General features: G+C 38.6%; 1 protein-coding gene across 2 annotated transcripts in view; it reads right to left on the bottom strand.

The window, feature by feature from the left end:
* SNX9 (sorting nexin 9) overlaps nt 1-23,860 on the bottom strand; it is a 60,759-nt gene that overhangs the window by 14,215 nt on the left and 22,684 nt on the right. Inside the window, exons 4-12 of one of the 2 annotated variants that reach the window (XM_065680631.1) lie at nt 23,188-23,310; nt 10,221-10,404; nt 9,301-9,454; nt 7,829-7,913; nt 6,851-6,976; nt 6,430-6,547; nt 3,559-3,689; nt 2,637-2,740; nt 1,099-1,202 (exon numbers count right to left, since the gene is read on the bottom strand). In XM_065680631.1, coding sequence (XP_065536703.1) covers nt 1,099-1,202; nt 2,637-2,740; nt 3,559-3,689; nt 6,430-6,547; nt 6,851-6,976; nt 7,829-7,913; nt 9,301-9,454; nt 10,221-10,404; nt 23,188-23,310 — 1,129 coding nt within the window. The remainder of the gene's footprint in view (nt 1-1,098; nt 1,203-2,636; nt 2,741-3,558; nt 3,690-6,429; nt 6,548-6,850; nt 6,977-7,828; nt 7,914-9,300; nt 9,455-10,220; nt 10,405-23,187; nt 23,311-23,860) is intronic. The other variant, XM_065680632.1, reaches the window with a different exon arrangement.

Genomic DNA, 23,860 nt, shown 5'->3' with positions numbered 1-23,860 from the left:
CTGTGATAGGCTATTTTTGACCAGCAGGAGGGTCAGTGACATGTAGAAGGAAACCCTCTTATTCAAAGTGGTAAAACATAAGTAATTCAAAGCTCACATCCTACAGGGGCTAAGGTCTAACGTAATCACCACCAGAAGAGACTGGGCTTCTATACTTCCCACTCCCTCTGCTTAGCTGGAGATATTCAACTGCAGTGTTAGATTAGAAAGCAGCAAAGAGGTAACTCAGATGTATTTACTCCCAAGCCTGGGGACAATCTGTTTTTAATCTTTTGCAGGAGTTAAAATGAGAGAAAAAAACCCCCAAAAACAAAAACCAAAACAACACCAAAGAAAAAAAATGGAGGAGCTTTGAGGAGATTTATGTGATAGGTCTTTAGCTGCCAGACACTACAGCCTGCCCTGAAGTGTTTCTTATTCTGATCCTCAGCTGTAGTACCTGCTTCCTTTCAATAGCTGCCTTGTGGTGGCCACAAACACTGAACACTGCTGTGGACTAGGAAATTAGAGCCCAGGCAGAGTCATAGCGACTTGGTGTGAAGTTCTGCAACCCTAAATATCTGTGGGAAGGAAGAGAAGATAGGAGAAAAAGAATTGGGCTAAAGATTAAGTTAGAATCAAGTAGGTTTTTCTTTTTTTTTTCTGTTCTTTTTTTTTTTAAACTCATGTAATCTTTAAATCACTCCTCCTGGCATGCAAGAATCCTAAATAAGGGGTTAATAAAATGCAATCATTCATGATTTCATCAGATAGGTATACTCTGCCCATGTCACCAAAATGTAGATAAATGACTAATATATGAGAACATGTCCAACAAGGGCTTTAGCTGGGTTACTAGAATGATTATTTTTAATGCTATGGGCAGGGACCAGATATTTCTGTTACAAGAGAAAGAAAAAACCCACCCCAACCAAAAACAAACAAAAAACTTGCACAACTTATACTCTCAGACACTGAAAGCAGCCAGAATGGCACAAGATTCTTACGATAATTTAGGATTTCCTTTAGCTTTAAAAGGTGCCTTAAATTATAAATAACACCACCACCACAGAGAAAAGCAACACAGAAATGACTGCTTAGTTCAGAAGGGACACTTACGCCCTGTACACCTCTTCCAGTGCTCTTGTCCCACTGTCAGCAGCTCTCTAACTCCATCATCCATTGCTTTGGTGAACCTACCCACTGCATCACATTTCTGTTCTCTGCGGCATTTGGAAAAAGCAAAACCAAAAAGCAGTTAAAGATACATTACGCCACCCTTAAACACAATGCTGATACTATAATAGTAGTGTCACTTAGGTCTTGGGAAAAAAAAACCCAAATTAGAGAAATTAATGAATTCCTTGAAATCTCTGCCATTTCACAAAGGTCAGAATTTCCTTCTTTAGATATAGACAATTTTCATTCTATCCCCCCCCCAGAACAACACCAGGCTGTCAGTCCTAGCCCAGGCAACGGTACCCTCTGGTGAAGTCTCAATGCAAGCTGCTTGCCTACCCCTCACCTTCTTTGGAGATAAACTGTTTAGCAGACCTTATGCTGGTTGTTCCCTGACAGGGTTCTGTCTCACCCTCTGCTGCACCCTATGTACAAAAAGTTCTGCCTGGTTCACCCCTTCAGCTTTATACCACTGGGATATATATATAACACATCAGAAAAGTAGTCAAGTTTGAAATTCTCATGTTTGAAGTGGTAGTGACCTAAAAAAGTCCTTTTTTTTACTAGTACAGAACTGCTACTACACAGCTATTATATACATCTTAACATCCACTGCATCACTTGGATAAAGCCTACGCTGGGATATTTCCAGGTGTAGGTACACTACAGCTTTGCTACTATTAGCTCTTCTATCTAGTTTATTCACAGCTTCAGACACAAACCATTATCCAAGTTCCTATGTTTTACAGGAGCAAGCAAAGCACATCATGCATACTGCGTATCTTCTAACAAAAAATTACTAAGCCTAAAGGAGTGAAATAAAGGCTGCAGAGTAAAGCCTGTCTTTCTCTCTATGAAGCCAAAAGGTTTACCATCAAGAGAACTATACATAAAAATCATGTATATATAACATATACATATGTAAAACAAATATATCCCTTCGCACTTTTAGATGAATACTCCAAAAATGTTGTAGCCCATTTAAAATGAGATTTGACTATTTAATTTTTTTATAGCTTTCCATGGATTCCAGATATTAGAATCATATTTGTGTGTGCATTATATACAAGTATTTCACAGAAGCACTGTTTTCCTCGATGGTCCACCTACAGCTATCCTAAGCTACTTAATAAGCCTAGCATGCTTTGGAAGTGTTTACAATTGAAGGATTAAAGACCAAAGTATACTTACATACCAACAAAAAAAAGTCCATAAGATCTGCCAGTATTTTGTCTACTAGTTTTGCATAAATTGTTTTAGGATCAGTATTCAGCCACTGAAGTCAAGAATCCATGGAGTTCCAGCAAGTTTTGGAGGAACTGATATGAAAATCTCAAATAATTTCTCAGCTCTGCCTTGAGAAATATCTCCTCAAATCCATGAATATATGTGCACACTTACTATTCTAGTTTTATATTAGCTTGGTATCTGTTGTATATCCACATGCATAATGTCCATGCAAAAAGAAACCACCTTACATTTCTACCATGTCCAAGTCAGGAGCTTCTGGTTCCATTGTGGAAAAGATCAGGACTCCCACAGTTTCATCTTTTTCTGCCTTCCGCTTTCCAGTTTTCCACTCCTTGAGGAGGAAAAAAAACCCCAAACAAACAAAAAACCCATCAAAGTTTGACCACCACTGCTCATGCATATGCTTAAGGGCATGTACTTAAGCAGTGAATGAAATGTTGAGAAGTATTATTCAATAGACCACCCAGAAATTAAAACCTTTCAAATAAAAGTTTCATCAGAGCTCAGTCATGAAGAAAATGTTATTTATTGTAGGTGTAGACAATAAAACCTCTTTAAAAAAAGCATAAGAAAATGCTGGGGCAGGGGGAAGCAGGAGAACAACAGAAAGGTCTGGTTATATCAGGTAAGACTGCAGCATAATGCTATCACAACTCATTCTACTGAGAATAGTGGGTTGGGTTTGTTTTTTTGGGGGGGGGGTAGTGAGGGGGTGGTGTATGTGTGTTTTTAAATATAATACAGGATTAGACACATCCTAGGTCTGCTACAAAGTAGCTTCTGGTACCAGAGCACTACCAGAGGACCACAGTGATTAGCAAGTCCAACAGAGACAGAGCAGAGCACAGCCTAGAGTTGTTGCAATTGCTCCTATTCTGCTGGAGGACACAGTCCGTAAGAGACTAGCAACATAGCTACTTTGAAGAGCACATCCCTGTTGGAATAGCATACAGCATTTCACACAAGCAACCTTACGCCTTGTTTTGATCAGTCAACTCAATTAATAAACCCAGCAGATTCTGGCTTATCACTACTGCCCACAGGGGGGCAGACACATGAGAAGCTACAAAGCTGAACTCAGTTCAAAGAGGATGGTGAGGCAGGGAGAAATTCCTCAGTCTTAGTCTGCGTGTGAACTTTACTTCCTACCTTCTCATCTCGGAAATTGAGAAATTGCTGGAAAACTTCACTTTCTGAGACAACAGGATGGCGACACATCCTCGTCATCCAAGCTTGCAGTCTCTCCATGCGCATTTTGATAAATTCCTCTTCAAAGCGCCCTGTTATACATTGAACAATAATTGGTACATTTCTACTCTAATATTCTCAGCTTTGTTTTCTTCCCCCCCCCCAATTTAACTTAAAATAGAAGCTGTAATTCATCTGGTGAGTTATTATCCGTTTAATGACTCAGAACTTACAAGAAGGAAATATGCTGACAAATCAGGAGAACCTTAAATTACATTCTATTGATTACTGACCAAGAGTACTCTTCCTTTTTAAAATAGCCAGGAAGTACTAAAAAAAACATAACACACACACATAAATCAATTTCTGGAAAAAGAAAAATTAATAAACTCTTGGATGGAAGTTAGGTATTCAGATTACCTAAGAGAAGATAAGCCCAGGCTTGGAATGCAGATACTTTTCTGACAGAGTCTAGCAAATCTTTGGTCAATGGAAGGCTCAAAAGCGTTGGACAAAGAGGAACTACTTACTTTCCAAGTTGTCATGTCCTTGCTAACAAAGCACTGAAATTGAAGAGCTCAAATACAAAATCACTGATTAAAAAAGCAGCACCTTCCATAAATATATTTCTATATAGGTAAATTGATGTGTTGGGAAAACCCCTCAAAAAAAATCTTAGTAAATCTTATGTACAAACCAGCTAGAATACATACATGTAAGACTGATTTATTTGGTAGTTAAGAGATTTTAAACAAGCTATTCTAAAAGTAACCTTTTTTTTTTTAAACCATTAGTGCATCATCACTGTCTATTCTTAAGAACCTTTCAGCTTTAGCATAAATTGTGCCTTCTTGAGAGTCTTTTCCAATTAAAAAAAAAGGCATGACATCAGACTTAAGCCATACAGTGAATAGGATGTATTTGAAAGGAATGAGAAGATTCCTCCAGCACCCCACTCTGCTAATTTCAGTGCAAATTACAAACCTTGAATACATGTACTCTTTCAATATAACTCTACTGTATAGTTACTATGGCAGCAACTCCACAAGGCTGAGTATTTTATGTGGGCATTTAGGTGGGTGTTGGGGTTTTTTATTAATTGCAAAGATGGAAACTATCAAGACTAGCAGGTAAAGAGCACAACCAGTGAAAATGGAGTTTGGTTATGGGTGCATTTACCACAAATTACTTAGGGAAGAAAAAAATGTAACCCTCCCACCTCCCCTCAAAAAAAATCAACTACTACAGAAGAGACATTATATAACCTTCACTAATACCTGTTCCCATCTTTACCCCATACTGAAATCTCGACAGCATTCCTACAAGGAACACAAAGGAACAGTAACATTTGGAAGTTATGTGCTGGTCATTAGGCATATCATCACCAGTAAGAGCATGATCTTGAGCAAAGTCAGTTTATATGTAGAGTCATGCTTTGCCAAGATCAATGGACAAAAATTCTTTCTGACAGCTGGCTAGAGAAGTAGCTTCTTTAACACAATGCAGATAAGCACCATCTTTTTCTAGTTCTCATTACAGAAAAAAAGAGGCATGCTTTTTTTATTTTGGCCATGAGGCAAGCTATTCTCTCACACAGACTCCAGAAGACAGAAATCCACAGGCAAGGTTCTACTGTAGTACCAAACTTCAGTCAAAATTTTAAGATACAGTTAAGACGAATTCTAGAGACCCCATCAGGTCTTCTGGTTTCCTTTTAGTCCACATGCAGTGTTTAAATAAAAATACTGGCGAATTCTAAACATAAGGCTAAGGCAAGGAAGTCCCTTCCTCACTTTTCAATTCCTTTGGCATTTATCCCAGCAACTACATTATTGCTTAGCTTTCTTCAGACACAGCAGAGCTGTGGCATTTCAGTGATGCACGCAGCCATGTGGTTGGCAAAGTGCCCGCTTTTGTAAGTTTGTTTTAGACTGGTTGTCTTAAAGGCAGTATAAAAATCTTGCCAGAAAACACACAAGTGGAAACAGGCAAAAGTAAGGCATTTTCCTCTTATACAGGTGTCCATTCTTTTCTTCATATGCATGTGGGCATACTGTTGTGTGGCAAGGAAGGCAGAGACTACTGAAAATGCACAATTATTGATATATTCAATAGCAATGACTGAACTCATGAACATTTAAAAGATCCAATCACACTTTTCTTGAAGTCAGAACAGAAGATTTCCATAAGCTTCAGAGAGTTTAGTCAAGCTGAACTGACATCCAACCAGAGCAGAATGTTATACAAATGAAAGACGCTTTTTAAATCAAGTGTGAAATCAAGAAACAGGAGAAACAGCTGCAACATTTTACTTGTCAGTCAAAAAACCCAGTTTGTCAGTGTTTTTTTTACTCACAGGAGCTTTGTTCCAGGAGCTCCTACAACGTAACACAATCAAGTGTAAAAAACACCCCCCAAGTCTAAAACCTTACCAAACACCACCATCCACAAAAAAAGCCCTCAAAAAACTATTTCTCCAGACAACCAGCAAATATGGAATGTAAGTATTTATCTCTTCTCTCCAATAATAAATATTCTCTTCTGTAGCAACTAGGGATTTTTCTTGTTTGGTTGGTTTTAATTATTTCTGTTTTTAAATCACTGGACTAGATAATTAAACCTGAGTTCTGAAATTATGCTCTTAGCACTGACATTTTATTATTAGTAGACCATTACAACTTATCATAAACTTTGAATGGTGAAAGGTTGGGGTCTTTTTGATACCTTCTTTAAAAACAACGGGAGAAACAAACAGTAAGAAATAACTGAGCCTTATAAAAAAGGTGATCTCCTCATTTCCCATCCCATGAATTCACAACTGGGAACAATTACCTGTTACTTGCTTGTCTGGAAGAGAAGGGATTGGAATGGCTAATCCAAATTTAACCAGGAGACGCTCATACAACCAGTCAAAGTGCTTGTATCTGTGGTTGACAGACCGATTAGTGTTCTGCAAGAGAAACATAACTCTGAACTTGTGACAGGCATTTACAGATAGTGACATGAAACAAGTGCGACCAGAACAGTAAATACATGGAATGTAAGTAAGATTTATGATTTAGAGCTGTGAAGCTGTAACTAAAGAAGAACTTGAAATAACAGAACAAAGTAACTCTTTGGGGAAAAAAATAAAAATGGTGACAACTATGACTTACTATTATAACCCTGTGACCGAGTCACACTAAATGCATTACTTATATGTACAAATGACCCATATTTGCAAGACAGAAGATCCTATTTCAGACACACTTACAGTGCAGGTCAGCTGATATTCAATGTAGCTCTTGAGACCATACATTTTGGAACCTTTTTTGGGATCTGCCACCACACAGTCAAATGTAGAGGTAGGATAAACCCACATTGGGCCATAATCACCAATCTGTAAGAAATTGCAAGTATTTTTAAATATATCATGTTGTAACACCTGCAAACAAGGAGACAAATACTTTCTCTCTAATCAGTGGAAACTCTCAAGTGAGAAGTGAGAGACTGATAGCCATAAAACTGAAGGGTTTCTTGCAATGAGAGATGATTGACTACAGTTGCATTCATCTTCTTTATTTCACTTTTTTTTCCCAAATAGCAAAGGAGTGGTGAATTTTAAGGTTTACTGCTTGCACTACATTTCATTAGAACAGCATATATACAGAAGAGTGGGTTTTATAGATAAGTTGACCTGACCATCATGACTGAATACTGCAATCCTTTATGAATGTAGCTGCTGTTTATTAGATAACTAACTAATTAGATAACCAAAAGACAGTGTAATGCATTCACTTTTCCTCCCAAAAAGGCTTATTTTCATGATCACAAGTAACACAGATTCAGCATGAGGAAAAAAAAAGTACTGAAAATAACAATTACATCAGCACACCTGGAAGAAAGAAGGATTTAAGATTTGACACTGAAGAAGTCCTCAGTGATAAAATGTTATAAATATTTCGAAATTGTTGTGGACATGGTACATGATGGGTTTGTTTTTTGGTGGGTTTTTTTTTTCAGTTACAGTTCTAATTATACGTTCAGTATCAGTTTCATCTGACCCAAATACATACAGCAACCCTGAGGCTGAAAGTTAAACTGGGGAAAAAAGAAGGGGTGGGGAGGACTAAAAAAAGCTTCTGAAACCCCCAAATGCAACAATCCATAACAAACCCAAAACGAAAAATCCCAGCCCTAAAGCAAAACACACCACCCCCACACAAAAACTACACACACAACCCCAGCTTACAATTATGGGAATTTTCTCTTTGGGTTTTGCTAGCTGCTTTGCCAACAGATACTGTTCCATTCCAGGTTTTGCAAATCCAGGAAATCTAACATAAAACAAAAGGATACATTTATTCTGTTTTTTCCTTCATTTGACATATGCAGAAATACCTGCCACTGTAGGAAAAAAAAAACCCTTAGTATTTCTCAAGTATAGAAAAGAATTTATATGGATTACTTTAACAACCAACAATTTGCCCTGAAAAAGCAAGAGAGCTTTAGGGGCTGACATCCACTTTTTATTTATGTAATACAGGCTCCTTCTTCAAGCCAAAGTAGTTACCCTCGCCCTGCAGCCCATCAGAACATAACAGAAGGCCACAAAATAACATCTGCCACTCCCCTGCAGTACACCCACTCTGGAAAGGCACAGAGACCCTCATGCATACCACCCTGCTGTTTCAGATCACGAGGATTCAATCACTGAAAGAATAATAAACTGCAGATTTATCAAGTGCTTTTAAACATGAGTTACATTAAATAAATTATCCACCAATTATAGCTAAAAACTACCATAATGCCCTTAAAGTCTGCATAAAACATTATATAAAAAGCAAATGGCAGTCCTCCTTCTAATTAGGAAGATACTTAGCCCTGCCAAGTAGTACTGCCAAGCTATTACCTGCTTGCACAAAGATGAGGTAGGACTTCATGGACAAATAATGCTCTTAAACAAGGTATCTTTATACTGGTTACACTAAATGGTTTTGCAGTATGCCAATGTACTGTTGCAGAACCGGACAAAACGTCCACTGATGAATAAAATAATGACTAGCCATGCACAGCCAGTTGATTTTAGTTACATACTCGAAGAGACCATTATGCTATAATACTTTTCCACTCTGCTTTCATCCACTTAAAGATTATGAAACAGTAGCTTCTCAGAATAACAATAGTTTAGAGTAAACAAACTAAGTTGCAACATGCGATAATGCTAGCACAACCCTGACACCGCTTCATGATACTGGAAGATTTTTATTTCTAAACTAAGCTTTTTGTGGCTCAAGAATCAAACTGGGTAATGCATAAACACAGGAGAGGAGAATTCTTCCCTATTCCTAGCAACTCAAATTACTCACAAACTCTGGGGCAGCAGCTCTGATCAGTTTCACTCTATGGACAAGCCATCAATCACCTAGCACACACATAGTGTTAAAGACAGTTAAATCTTAAAGACCAGTAGGACCAGAAGTTTAGATTTCATAGAAGCGTCATTTGCCTGTGTAACACTTCCCAAAATTACACAGCTTCCAGGCTTACATTGATCTGTGGTATCTGATCACACAGGGAAAACGCCAAACTACAAATTCATCTCCTCTTCTACCTCAAAACTGTAATATTTCCATAGGAGGATGAATGGTCACACATTTAAACATCTTGTCAAGTTCCAATTCTCTTAAATATATACATATTTTCCCTTCCATTTTCCATTACTTGTTAAGTGGTAACTTCATAGCGGCTGCACGAGAGTTTCCACGCTGGACTCCCCCAGCCTCCGAAGCCTCAGTCTCCTTGTAGCCAAGATAAGATGGTGAAGTTGATTTTGGGTCATCCCAGTCATCATCCCACTCATCATCATCAGCAGCTGCTGAAGTATAGGAGAGGGCAGGGGGGTAGGGAAAGGAGAAAGTTAAATATTTAATCTTCAAAAGCAGAAGCAGCTACCTCAGCACACATACGCAAATAACCAACAAGGTGAATATATTAAGATCTAGTTCAGCCTTCTGTTTTATGATTCCTCCACAATTACAACTAGTGCCCCACCAATACAACTTGCAAAACACTACACTAGAAATCCACTGAGGGTGAGGGAAAAAAAAAAAAAATAAAAAGAAAGAAGAGATGCTGTCGTGCTCAAATGAATTCAATAGATGAATTCCATATTCACTGACTCCAGGTTAGCATTCCCCAGTTATAAGTTCTCCTCATAATTTAGGCTTTTACTACAAAAACGTAGAGAAGCCTTCTGAAAGGCTAGCCATTTCCTAAAACTAAGGATTTAAGAAATTACTTCTCCAAAGGCCTCAGGGCACAAATTCAAAAGTGTTTAAAAGCTCTAGTTAATCAAGCTGTCTGAGAATAGATCATGTATGCACAAGACTTTGGCTTGCCATGTTTCCATACAAGTTTGAGAGTTTGAGGTGTCTGCTACTGTAGGTCTGGGTTTTATCTTATTTTAAAAGCCTATTATTCTAGTGTTCAGTTTACCCACTTGGCAATGTTCTACTAGGAAACTGGTTTGGTTTTGTTTTTAATATAAGCCACTGTTCCATTGCTACGAAAGATCAAGCAATTCTTACCTCTACTGTCCATCTACTCTAATTTATTACAAAATAAGAGCATTATTACTGCACCTGGTCCTTGATATGCCTGTGGATGACCAAATGCTGCTGCCGCCTCCCAGTTATTTGAAGCACTGTTTCTCTGGCTAGCTGCACTTTCAGGTTTCGCTGCCCAGCTGTCAACAGCATTTCCGTTATCCCAGTTCCCAGACTTCCCAACATTCCAGCTGGACCAAGGATCATTGTCATTGTTTGCCTACATTGTATAAAGACAAAAATAAAGAAGAGACTGCTGAAGAAATGAGCAAAGACCACATACTTCCTGAAGTCTGACTTCCTGCTGATAGAACATGGGTTTGCATTCAGCACTCGTTCGATCTAGGAACATCTGCCAAATCTTATATCGCCAGCCACGCAAGTCTTAAATACAGTAAAAACCTGGAAGAACTTATCAGCTTTCCTGCAATGTGACATCAATGCATATTAAGAAGTGTGTTACATCTCCTCAGGGAAATTAAACTATTTCTTCCAACAGTGTTAGGAAAAGCTCTTACTCATGGTAATTATTTTATACCAACACCATAAATACGGTGCATGTGAACTATTAATTACATAAAGCCATGGACTAATTACCACATTCAAAACCAACTCAGAAGTCAAGGATTACATTTTTCCAAATACTTATTTTATCAAACTCAGATCAGTGGCTTTACTAAAAGCAAATCATAAATTGCCCACCCACACCATCACTCTTCTTGTGACAGTTAGGGGCAGCAACCTGCTCAGCTTCCCTGTCAGAGCTTAACTCACTCACAGTGAAGATGAGGGAAGGAAACAAACATCTGGCAAAGAACAGTCTGGCACATCCCTGTAGACCTACCCTCAGCATAAGCTTCTGACGAAAGTAATCACACACACCCTCCTGCTGATGCTGTTGTGGAGGTGGAAACCTCAGTGCAAGAATGTAGAGCAGACATGTCTCTAGCTACTACATCAATTTGTCAAGTTCATCTGTCATTAAGTTGGATTAATAGCTTAGCATGCTGCTCAGATCCTTGATTTTAACACTACACTTTGAAAAAGCATTGACTAAAGTGCAGTCTACTCCAGGCTTACTGCAGACTAGCTCACAGAAATAGCTCACAGAAAGAAAAACCACACACAAATCAAAACCCATATACCCAAAGTCCAGGAGGAAGAGGAGAAGGGGAAGGAAAGCAAAACAAAGCCTACAAAGCTCATCATGTTCAGTAGAGAGAAAACCTGAGTTTTGTAAAAGGAAGTCCCAAAACTACAGAAGCCAGTGCATGTTTTAAACCATAAAACAGCATATCAAAAAAGGGATACCAAATACAAATTCATTTCTATTGGACTATAACATTCACCTGAATCTTCAAACATATGCCAGTACAGAAAATTTAAAACTTCCATTAAAAGCCAAATTATTCTCTGAAAAATGTTGAATAAATTTGTTTGTTACACAAAAAAGGTACAGCTACTCCACATTCAATTCTTCTCCACTAAAAATCCTCTCATTTCAACTTTGAGATACTATTCTGGAATAAGAGCTCTTGCTTTAGTTTTTCCTACAATGAAGTGATCTGACAGACTTCACAGAGGCTATCAAACTTTTAAGACTTGAAAATACTATTGATATTATGTAACACCTGTTCTTTAGGTACAGAATCCCAAGGATCTGGATATTAAGTCCCCAAGCTGACAGGAAATTGTCATTGAGAAGACTCATGAGAGTCAGTGGGTCTCTTAGGATTGATGGAGTGAGGGACGTTATGTGGACAGCTTCTATACTGATAGTTTGGGGGATATTTTCTTTTTTTGAAGATGAAACTGATGCAAGAACAAACACCACTCCCTAACAGAGCAACATCATTGAGGTCTACCTAATTTGTGGACAGAGCTACTCTCAGTAATTACAAAGAAGTTGCTGGTAGTTTATACCAGCCTGCTCTTCCTATGATGTTCACCAGTTAAGAGTTTCTGCAAAGAGAAATAACCATGCAAAGATAATAAACTGACTGATGGCGTGCTAAATTAAATCAGATACACTGGAGTCCAACTACCCAGAAAAGCATCGCTTGCTCCTAACATGGCTTAGAGCACCTAGAGAAGAACAGTTTGCATAACATTCATTTGCCTTTACTTCTGCAATATATGTTTGTGCTGATCACTGTGAAGTGAAAGATGAGAAGTGGGATGACTGCTAGAAGGCCGAGCAAAGTTTTCCTCTTCATGAACTGCACTTCATGTGAAACCTGGTACACAGGTAGGTGGCAAAGAAACCCTAAAATCTCCTGCAAAACAAGGGGGAGGCAATAATAATAATAATGGATATGCTATTAAAGAATGACAAGAGCGATCAAAGTTACCCACAATTGCCGATTCTGAATTCTGTAGCAAGGGGAAACGGATTACTTAAATTGCCCTCTAAGATGCCTTATCTCTATCTATATATATGGAAGCACTATTCAAATCAGAAAATTTTACTTCTGAGGTGTTCAAGAAAGCTCTGGGGTAGAGCTCTTGCCCATATCACCGTATGCTACCAAAAGGGTGGGATACATTATTCCCACTCAGCTCCTTTCAACCAAAGGGTCTACATTTCTTTCTGAAGCACTGGGGAAGAGGTTAAGAGATGAATTAGGAATGTTTATATAGACAACACCTCTCATAGCATTTCCAGGTCTCCTTCCACAGAATTGCAGAATCTACTAGGTTGATCATCCAGTCCAACCTATCTTTCTTCAAACATTCATTTATGCCCATGCACACTGTGGACATATCTAAGTGGTAGTAGATGTGAAGAAGGTTCAGGAACCTCAAGGTCCCACAGCACTGTGGAGGACCAAGTAAAGACACAGCATTTACTAAATGGGTAGCCTCAGCTCCAGTCAGCAGTTCCATGGATCTCGGCAGCTGACAGATTCCAAACAAGAAGCCATTCATGTGGCTTAGCTTGGGTTGAATGAGCACTAATTAAGCCAGCAAGTATTTTGTAAGTGATTAAATTGCATGTTCTCTCACCTTTAGTTTTCCATAACTGAAATTGATAACCCTTTGATCTCCCTCTAATCAGCACCAAAAAAAAGTCCTTACAAGAAGCTACTGTTATTTAGTCCAACATGACTTGATACAGCACACCTAATATCCAAGTATGCAAGCAATCTCCAATGCAAACACACTAACAAATGCCACGCCATACATAATTAAGAAACTAATCAGCCTTCAAATGAAATAATGCAACTTTGCTCTGCCAGGTAAAAACAAACCAGTACACTGAGATTAAATTCAAGGATAAGCTCCTTAAAGGCAGCTGATTTTCCTTTTTGCAGACTACTACAGACTTGCTCTCTCCTACTGATCTACGAGAAAAAAAGCTATTTGGGGGACAGAGGGAACACGTTACTAAATATTTTAAGAGTCTTCCATTAAGGGCAGATTCAAACTTGCTACAGAAACAGATCATTAACAGTGGGGGGCTGGGGGAGAAGAAGTCTAGTATTTTTATAGAGATCTAATAATACTTGAATGAGGAAAAATTCCACCACGATAGGAAAATAGCTTTGGGGTGGAATATCAGTATCTTCACCAAATGAATATAATGAGTTACATAGGAAGAAATCACACCTTTACTATTTTCCAGAGAATCCAGAATTATAGACAGTAAAGCTAAGGTAAGTCAATGAGGTGTCTCTCTGCCCTGGATAAAAATCTTTTATTGACCTCTTCACCAAGTACGTTGCTTCTGGCAGACCCCTCCCGCATATTAATGGATACTCCTGATGGACAAACAGATCCATTCTACTCCTGAGGGACAAAAGCCAAAACAAACATGATGTTTAAATGCTAAAACTAAGTTGAGTACCTAAGATCTAGGTAATTGTACCATGAAAAATTAAGACCTCCAACTGTAAGAAACACCCCTTGAAATCTACTCTTGCAGACAGAAGCTGTGCTGAAGAAGTAAGTAGAGAAAATAAGTCTGACCAGGTCAAGGGAAGTCCAGGAAAGGCAAAGCTAAAATGAAAAGTATTGCACTCTTGAAGAGCGGTTGAAAAGACAGCACAGAGAAATGGCAGAAAATACAAGAAGTCATGGTGACTCAGCTGAATAGCCCACAGGAATGAACACACCTCTCCAGTTTCATGTTGCCTTAGTTACCTGCACAGAGACCATGCCTTAGGCATTACACTAAATTACAGTCAGACATTACCCTAAATTCAAGTTCTTTGGAGAACAGCCTCTGAATAGATATATTTAAAAAACTGTGTGAGTATAGAACGGCCATCTAAAAATCAAGCTGTTTTCCACCAGGACGAAACTGGCTAAAAGCCTACTCGGCAGCAATCACGGAACTGCAGTCACTGTGATGTATTATCATATGTATTTACCATAGAACAAGTACACGCATTAGCAGATGAAGTAGCTGCCATGCCCATGATATTTTACAACAAAGCTTTTTCCTGGTATATCATTAGCTTAGCACTGTGGTCCTGAGCACTGCTTCCACTTTAAAGGAAGGCCCTCTTTTCTATTGTACAACTTAAATATGTTTTCTCCTTAAAGAAATCCTCTAGGAAAACCAAAAGTAGAGATGGGCTAGACTTTAAGGGATAGCCAACCTTACAGAATCATATAATAGAATGTTACTGTGAATAAATACATGGAAGCAACAGGAAAGCGGACCTCCAGAAGCAGCTGACAAGAGAGCAGTAGCAATGCTGTTTAAGGAACCCATTTGTTCCTCAGCTGCTCCTGTCATCTTGCTTCCTTCCAGATGAAACCATCATCCAGCACCTCCCCTCCGAGCCCCAATCCCCCTTCATAAAATAGTCCCTGAGAAGAGCTGGGCTTTGCCTGCTCACAAACCACATAAAACCAAGGCATTCTCACTGGACTCTCCTTGCTTTGAGCACACATAAAACCTAAACCACTCATGGAAGAATAGAGTTACTTCCATGAAAAGCAGCACAGTTCTTTCAATTTTTTCACAGCCAGAGTGGACTAGAAGTGCATTGTTTCTGCACTGTGTAGGCACAGGATTTCCATCTATTAACTCCTGATTCATCTCAAAAAACCCATGTTTGAAATACAGAATTTTCTTTTAGAAAGATGCATATTAAAAATACTCAGTGATGGGACGAGGGGAGGGAAAATGCATATCTATTGTCACCCTTGTGGCTCAAAAAAGTTTTTCTTTAAAAATTTGCTTAGTTTCAAGTTTCAGCCACTAAAAAAAATCCTACATATATTTATTCAGTGGCACTCTCAGGCTTCTGTTTTTACACCTGCACACATGTAAACGGCAATCAAGTTACCACGTCATATCCTTGTCTTCTCTTAAGCCGATTTCAATCCCTAATGGTTTCTTCTCAAAACACAGATCAGAAATTTCAGTCTTCCAAGCAGCAGTCACAGCACTGTCAGAAACTGAAGAAAGACTCCCTGTTCCTCTCTGGTGTTCTCTAGACATCCCAGTATCAGGCCACAAAGATTAAAAAAAAGAACAAACCAAACAACACTTTATCCTTCCTTTTTGGAAAACGCACTCTAATTTTGTCTGGGAACAGGATAGGGATTTCCCTTGTTGCCTTTTTTTTCTGGTGGAAGAGTTTGAAGAGTATTAATGGCTCAGGCTGTTCAGCTCACCACTTTCAGTTACAAGTGCCCATGATTCCATCTTAAAAGGGAAAGAAAAAAAAAACCCAAAAATGAGGAAGGAAACTATATACTGCAGTAAGCCCCCTCCTGTGGTGAAAGGGATCATGCAACATATGTGCCACATGCCACTCTAAGTGTGCAAGCAAGTAGAAATTCTCACAGGAGGGTGGACAAGACTGTCACTATTATCAAGTATTCTTTATGTAGTCAATGCCAAACTACTAGACCACAAAGCTACCTCATGAAGTCAAATGAAAACAAAGGTACAAGAAAAAGAGCATGCAAACACTAAGTTGTGGAAAACTGACTATTGCAATAGTCAGATTTTGCCTGAGGGCAGGGGTGCAGATGGTGAGGAATGAGCACATCACTGCAGTTTAACAACTTGCTGCCCAAACCTTTGCATTCCACTCGGACAGCCACCAAAAAAACCAAACCACCCTCAAGACAACTCCATAGCTGGACCTGGTACTGTCACATGTTGGACAGCTGTTTTTTTTAATGTCAATGCAATTCATTTCAAATCAAACAAGCCATAGTTTCAGGTACTTTATGAAGTCATTGCCTGGCACTTCAGTTAAACAAGAACTGTTCACAAATTCTTGTTATGGGTCTGAATGCAGTACTGCAATTGAGATGGGGGAGAGAGAAGAGTTGCTTTTAAATTACACGTAGCAATGGAAGATGCTGTAGTGTCACTATCTGCATTATGTATAAGAGGAACTAGAAGTTACTACTCATGAAAACTAAACTAGCACAAAACACTGAGTACTTTTTCACTCCCTCCCACACCCTCTTTTTTTTAAAAAATCCCCAACTTCTCACAGTTCTAACCCACCGGTTTTGCCCGTAGTTTTCATGTCTTTTGCACTACGCCCTTCTAGACATAACTTACGCACACATACAGGCAACTTTACACTTAACCTTACGAACATATGCATTTATGCAGAGTTAAAGGTTTATTAGCTAAAGGTTTATTAGCCAATGAAGCAATAATTTCCAAAATCCATAACCAGCCAATTGTGACTTCCATGGTGAACCTACCTGCTTATTTTATAACATAATTTAGCATACTGGTTTAACAAGACAAACTGGACTTAACCAAACACGAGTGAGTCACATTTCCCATGGTAATACTTCTACTTTACTGCACACACAGCTAAGTCAGAGAATGGAAATGCTGTTACAGCAACATATTAACATGCATGCCAAAATTTCCACGTAAGTAGAACAGTGCACTCTTAAGACCACTAGATTTATTTTCTCCTACCTTAACATTTATTGCTCCTAGTAGCAGTTCCTGGTGGGGGAAGTTCTGGTATGCAAATTTAAAAATTAATTTGCCTTTCCAGCAATGAGTTGCAAAGAGTGGAAAAGATACCAAGTAAAGCTCTAGGAATAGCTTCATTAGTGTCCCCCTTATGCATATTCAACCACTTTTGCCTACACCAGCCTCAGCACCTGCACACCAAACTACATGCTTCCACTATTTATTCACCCTGCCTATGCACAAGTCAGAGTTTTCTGAAGGGAAAGGGTTTTCTACACAAAAAACAGTCCATTTATTTTCATAACAAACAACTGTGTAGTAGTTTCTCTTTTACTAAAAGAGAAAATATCCTGACAGACTTCATATTTACCACTGGAAAAAACAATACAAAACAGGAGAGGTTTAGGCTAGTTGCTTCCTGTACCTACTCATGAAGCATTACAGCTTTGCCCACAACATAGCTGAAGACATAAAACATGGACTCACTAAGATCACACTGGAATTAACTGACAAATCTGCAATTCACAAAAAAATACAAACTCTCAGGATACTTATTTTATCCAGAAGTAGGAAGAGCTGTAAAGTCATCTTCATACAGAAGTAACCTTGGCAGTGGTTAGAGAATGAGCATCAAGAAAAGGGAACAAACTCCTCTACGAACGCAACTTACAAAAATAGGTCTTGCAGCTAACCGTATCTTAAATACTGTGAAGCCACATCTACAGCTCCTGCGTCAACATAGCTGGTGATCCATTTCTATCCTGAAACAGACAGGCAGTATTCCACTTGAATTTCACACATACATTTTTAATACTAGTTTTCTATTCTTCAGTGGAGGAAGATAAATACAAAAATTATAAAAAAAAAGGCTAGACTTTCAGCTTTAGAGGGAAAGGAGGAAAACCGTACAGGCTAAAATAAATAGTATATTGAAATTCATAGCATTTCTATCCTAAGTTCAAACATGTATGTTACACATGTAACTAGTAAGACTGCATTACGATCAACTGTATATACAGTTTGTTTACAGACCACTAGAGATTTAAAAGTTTTAGCTTCTTAATAAGGAAAAATAGTTTGGGCCAACACAGTTGTAACTCACATTTCATTTAGATGAAATTTAAATAACTCAGATAATCACTACTGTTAAAATGGAAAGCTGATATTTGTTCACAACTTTTAAAATATTTTAAGCTGGATAAATGAAAAAACAGCTCAAGTTGTGGTTTAGAATGTAGAGAGGGAACATTGCTGTTACAACACCAGTTTCTGAACCTGGTACACATACAAAATAAATGCAAGTATACCTGTGACTTGAGAAGCACTAGTCTTGATCCCCAACAATAAAACAGAAGAAAAAACCCCAACAGTTGGAAGAGACCACTCAGTAGGACTTTTACATTATTTCCATACATACTTTAATTATGAAGGCTCTAAATAATATCAAGCTAACAACTTCTTGGTTAACTGCAATGAGAAGCACTATTTAGAGATGTTAAATAGGATATCCATTGTTGCCATAACCCCTGTAAGCATCTCTGCATCAAATATTACAGGAGAAAAATACATTGCTCATTTTTCATCAGAAATGAGAAATTGTGTTCAATGTATTTCAAGATGATTATTTGGTTTAACCTGCCATAATTTATATTCATTTCAGTGCTATTATTGCCAGCATTATTCTACCACCACAAGAGTTTACAGGTATTAACTAATATATAAATGCAATTCTAACAAACAGAAAAAACGTAAGTGCTGATATACTTACTCACTGGTTGTTCCAAATGACAGTCTAAAATTAGCACCATGCATTACTGCTCAAAGGAACAGCAGACTGACAGAGAAGAAAGATTTCTCATTCCTCTGTCCAAGGGCTGCAAGGTCAAAACAAGACCCCTACAAAACCCATACAACAACCTCCATCTTGGACAATGAAATGTTACTTAAATTGTATTTTGTGGAATATTTTTTTAAGGCTTTTCAGACATCAAACCTCACAGTTGTGGGCAGATTTAACATTAAATGTTATCTGTTTTTCTGAGTGTAAAAATAGTCACCTTGAGTAATTGTTTTTCTCTTGTTCGTGCGTAATTAGCTTCATTGCTTTCTCTGATTGTCTTCATCTCCCCACCTTCTTCTATGACTAGTTCTTTAAAAGAGCATCTGCAAGCTTTACCAAGACAGGTATTGCTGGGACACTACTGATGCAAGGAATCAGCTGAGGAAGAGTGAATTGCCAAGAGTCATGCAGAATTCTTTTCCTGAGGAAGTACCTCTGGGCCGCTTTTCTACTGTCACTTTATAGCTGTGTCAAACCCAAGTAAGGTACACCACCATTGTGTTGCTGTGGTCATTGTGTCTTTCTTCAGTGAAGAAAAGGAATTGATACCAGTTCTTTTAGTTATTGCTTATTAATTACTTTTCATGAGATTATTTACTGAACAACACTGAAAAAAAAAACCCAAAACAACCCTTCTTAGAAGGGGACAGGCAGGAAGTATGACAGTTTTTGAGCTGATGATGTTTTCTTAACACCAAAAAGTTATGGATTCCACAGTAGGAAAGCAAAAGCCTTTTGTTTGAGGGAAGGGTGTAGACAGATGTAAGAAGTTACTTTTACTTTGAAAGAGAGATGCACATGCAGAAACTGATCTGGGAAAACTGGAATGGTTTAGGGTTCTGTATTATGTGCAGGATTGCACTGAAGTCATTCCCCTAGACACATCAGGGCACATGAAGATATGCCAGCAAAATCACAATATATAAAACTAAAAAGAGAAATTTGTTGAAATTTCTTAAAGCCCTGTCAGAAGCACACTGCCATTTAAGATGTATTCCTAAACTGATAAGCTAACCAGTTAGAACTTTACAAATAAAGCTAAGACAGGAAAAAAGTTAGGCCAAGTCTGCATCCAAATACAACTGGTTGTACTGGTTTTGACTAGGACAGGGTTAATTTTCTTCAAAGTAGCTGGTATGGTACTATGTTTCATATTTGTTCTGGAAACAATGTTGATAACGCAGGGATGTTTCAGTTATTGCTGAACAGGGCTTGCATAGTCTCAAGGTCTCCTCTGTTTCTCACTCTGCTTCCGCCAGCAAGCTGGCCAAGAGGGTTCACAGCAATACCATATGGCATCATGCTGAGCAGTTAAGAGCTAAGGGGAAGGAGGAGGAAGGGGAAACGTTCAGAGTTATGGCATTTGTCTTCCCAAGTAACCATTATACATGATGGAGCCCTGCTTTCCTGGAGATAGCTAAACACCCGCCTGCTGGTGGGAAGCAGTGAGTAAATTCCTTATTTTGCTTTGCTTGCACGTGTGGCTTTCTACCTGTTAAACTGTCTTTACCTCAACCCAGAGTCTTCTCACTTTTATTCTTCCAATTCTCCCGTCCAGTGGGATGAGGGAAAGAAGTGGGTGGGGCTGAGCTGTCTACCAGGGTTAAATCACAACATCCTGGTTTAACTGGTCTCTTAAAGAAGAAAACCAAAAACCCCCACATTCACACATTTCAGCTCTGACAGATGTATTACTTTTAATACGGCTTGGTACTGAAGGACTATGCAACAATCTGGTTTGGAGTTATTTTTGGTGCATTTTTTTGTTTGTTTGTTTTGGTTTTTACTTACAGTTAGAAGAATGAAAACATCTTTTGACTTCCTGAACTTAGGCAGCAGGAGTGTTGTGCAATTACATGCATGCTACATAATTTCATATTTACAGAAAGTACTTTCTTCAATACAGTAGTAGTAAGAAGAATCCCAAAACATCCTGTTCATTTAGAAATGCTTTCATGAAGTCTTCTTGTAATAAACCTCTACCCCCTCATGTTACTATAAAATAGGACACATAACATAAAAAGTCTGCATTTAGGAATGCAGCTTTTTCTTATTCAGTCCACAAGACAATATCCATGAACATTTTAGTTGCCACTACTGTGCCACCTACAGCATCAATTCTCTCTACACTGACAATCTGTCATTTTATTTTGTTTATTTAAGACTAAGTGCTTTGTATATTGACTTAGTTACTCACTAAAGCACTTGAGAAGAGTAAGTCAATTCCTTGCAACTGTGCATCCGAACACAGACAAATCCCAGGAGACTGGGCACAGTCATGTTAAACAATTTAGCACAGAGGAAGACATCTAGGGGAAGGGTCATACTGGTGAAGCAGAACTCTTCTTATTGTACTCTTACAAGCACTTGCTCTAAAATAGGTGTGCAGGGGATGAACAACTCAGTATAACCTTGTGATGCAATATTACAGGAATCAAAGATCTTTCACTGTATCAGGCTTTTCTACATTGGATGATGCGAAGCAGGTCGACAATGTACACGTTACAGCAAAGTCCTGAAATCAAAGAGACTTCTGAAGGCAGAAAAAAGCGTCTTACACCAAACATTTTTGTGGAAATTTCCCCTGCATCTTGCATGGCCTTGGCCACATCCAGGTGCACGCTCTCCTCGTCTCTCTCTCCTATTAATGTTAGCCAGAGTTTTACTATAATACACTCTGGTACACTTTCTCCCAACTGTCTCACACTTCCCTTCTCCAGGCACAGGTACATTGTATTAAGCACAGATCAAGCTCTGACAGATACCTCTACTACCATCCAAGGTATTCTGTTTATTATCTTAGCAAGTAATTCATCCTAGATCAAACCAAGTTCTACGATTCTCTTCCTTCAAAAAGATGAATTAGCTACTGCAAATATTTCAAGCTTCCCCAAAATAAAGCTTAGCTAGAAACTCCGTAGGAGGCAAAACTGCAGCAAGTGTAACAGAGAAGAAGAAATGAGGCTCCCAATCTATCTTCAAGTTACTGCAAGTTTACTGAGGGTAAATGAACTTATAATCAATCCTTTTGCCTCAGTCAGACATGAAAAATTCATGAGGCATTCAAGAGTTGTGTGTTTAGCCTAAATGTTAACTGGGCATCAATAAAGAGAAATTAGTTATAAACACTGGGACAGGCGCACTGCTGAGGTCTGGAGTTGTCACTATTTGTGTGATCACAAAAATACAATGCTGGAATTGTATGCCTGAATACAAGAAACCAAAAACCAAGCACTGTACAGTCGATGAACCATTACATTCACTGCCATACAAAAATGCCCCATGTAGAGTTTTCAAGAGATCTCACTTCATGTCAAAGTCCTCTGGTGCAAGTTACAATTAAGAAAACTAATAACTGATATTTAACTGACCCACAAACAAGGTATATGTCCCCAGCTGCTACAGTAAGTAAAGCATTTACTTTCTAAAACAAAAGACCTTCACATGCTGCTGTTGGAAAAAGCAGATTTTGTACTTCTGTTGATCTGTGGACTTAGAAACATTTAACTCTTCCTACATGTGGGATATGCAGCAGTCTGTAGATCATAATAAACAGCTTGTGTTTAAGATAATGCATGTCCTCAGATATCTGAAACTAAATATTTGCTGCTAATGAACTGACACACCAGGCAAAAAGCTAGGAACCAGGCAAAAAGCTAGGAACAGGGCGTGAGGATGGTGTGGGTGAGTTGGTGGAGAAAAGCATTCTTCCAGCAAAAACAAAAGTCAAACTTTCTTCGCTGACTGGGGACAACGCACAAACTTGCTTCATCTTTTTCAATCAAAGAAAGAACTCTCACTCAAATTCTGGAAAATATACATACCCATTCACTCTGGCTGATGATGCACAGTCCACTCAATTGTAGTAGACATTTAAAACAAACATAAGCTCTGATTCCTTAACAAAGTTGGCATACTAACACAACTATCTTGAAAATAAAGTAATTTGCTAGTGCACTTACTGAGTAGTCTGTAAGACTGAGGTAGTCACAGATTTAGATAACTGCAGACTGGAAAGAATAAAACTGCTCCATTTCTCATCGTGTTAAGAGTACTAAATTTTCTCGCAGTGACAGTGTCTGAACAGTCACACATCACAAATATTCAACAAAAGTGCTCCCTAATGAAAGCACAATTATTTTAATTAGTACTTTTATGAGGGTTCACAAATACAGTACAGCACAACTGAAGAATGCAAGCACCTAAGTCAACAAAACTTGCCATGCTCGCTGAAAAATTACGAGACATACCTGATTACTGCTTTTTGCAGCAGAGTTGGTCTGAGCTGTATTTGAAGAAAGGGAATCAAAAAAGGCTTGGTCAGCTAACGAGTTACCACAGGTAATTCCATCTTTTGCACCTTCGGTTATAATCTGAAAAAGTAGCAGAGTATTTTTCCATTAATCAAATTATGCAAATGATGATTTGGGACAGTAAGTTTGGAGAACCAAAAGCTAGTAGACCATGAACTAGCCAACTGAAGACAAATATGGTCATGTGAGCCAGCATCATCTCATCCTTTCCCCTCACACACACACTTTTTCAATAAACACAGCATTGGTGAAGGAAGGGAGGGATGTGCCTTAAGAGGAGGCTGCAGGAATTACAGCCAGGGTCTTCACCCCACTGGCAGCCTGCAGACATACAGACACTGGGCTCTTCAAGGGTGAAATGGATTCCTGTCTTTGCATTGAGACCCCCATTCCATTCCCACCCCCATATCACTTGTCTTTAAAACAAAGAGCAGATCAACACACAAAGAAAAACCAAAGGGCCTCAGGAAGAATACAAACCGAGTAGTCTCTGGTTTTAGGAGACTATATCCTGACCCCCAGAAATGGAATTCCATTCCAGAGATTTATAAGCATGTAGCAAATCAGCCACAGCAACACCAATGTAAACATGGATTACTCATTTCACTTG

Source organism: Lathamus discolor, chromosome 5 (assembly GCF_037157495.1).
Source record: "Lathamus discolor isolate bLatDis1 chromosome 5, bLatDis1.hap1, whole genome shotgun sequence".
Classification (NCBI taxonomy): Eukaryota; Metazoa; Chordata; class Aves; order Psittaciformes; family Psittacidae; genus Lathamus; species Lathamus discolor.
This window is presented reverse-complemented; position numbering and strand designations above follow the sequence as displayed.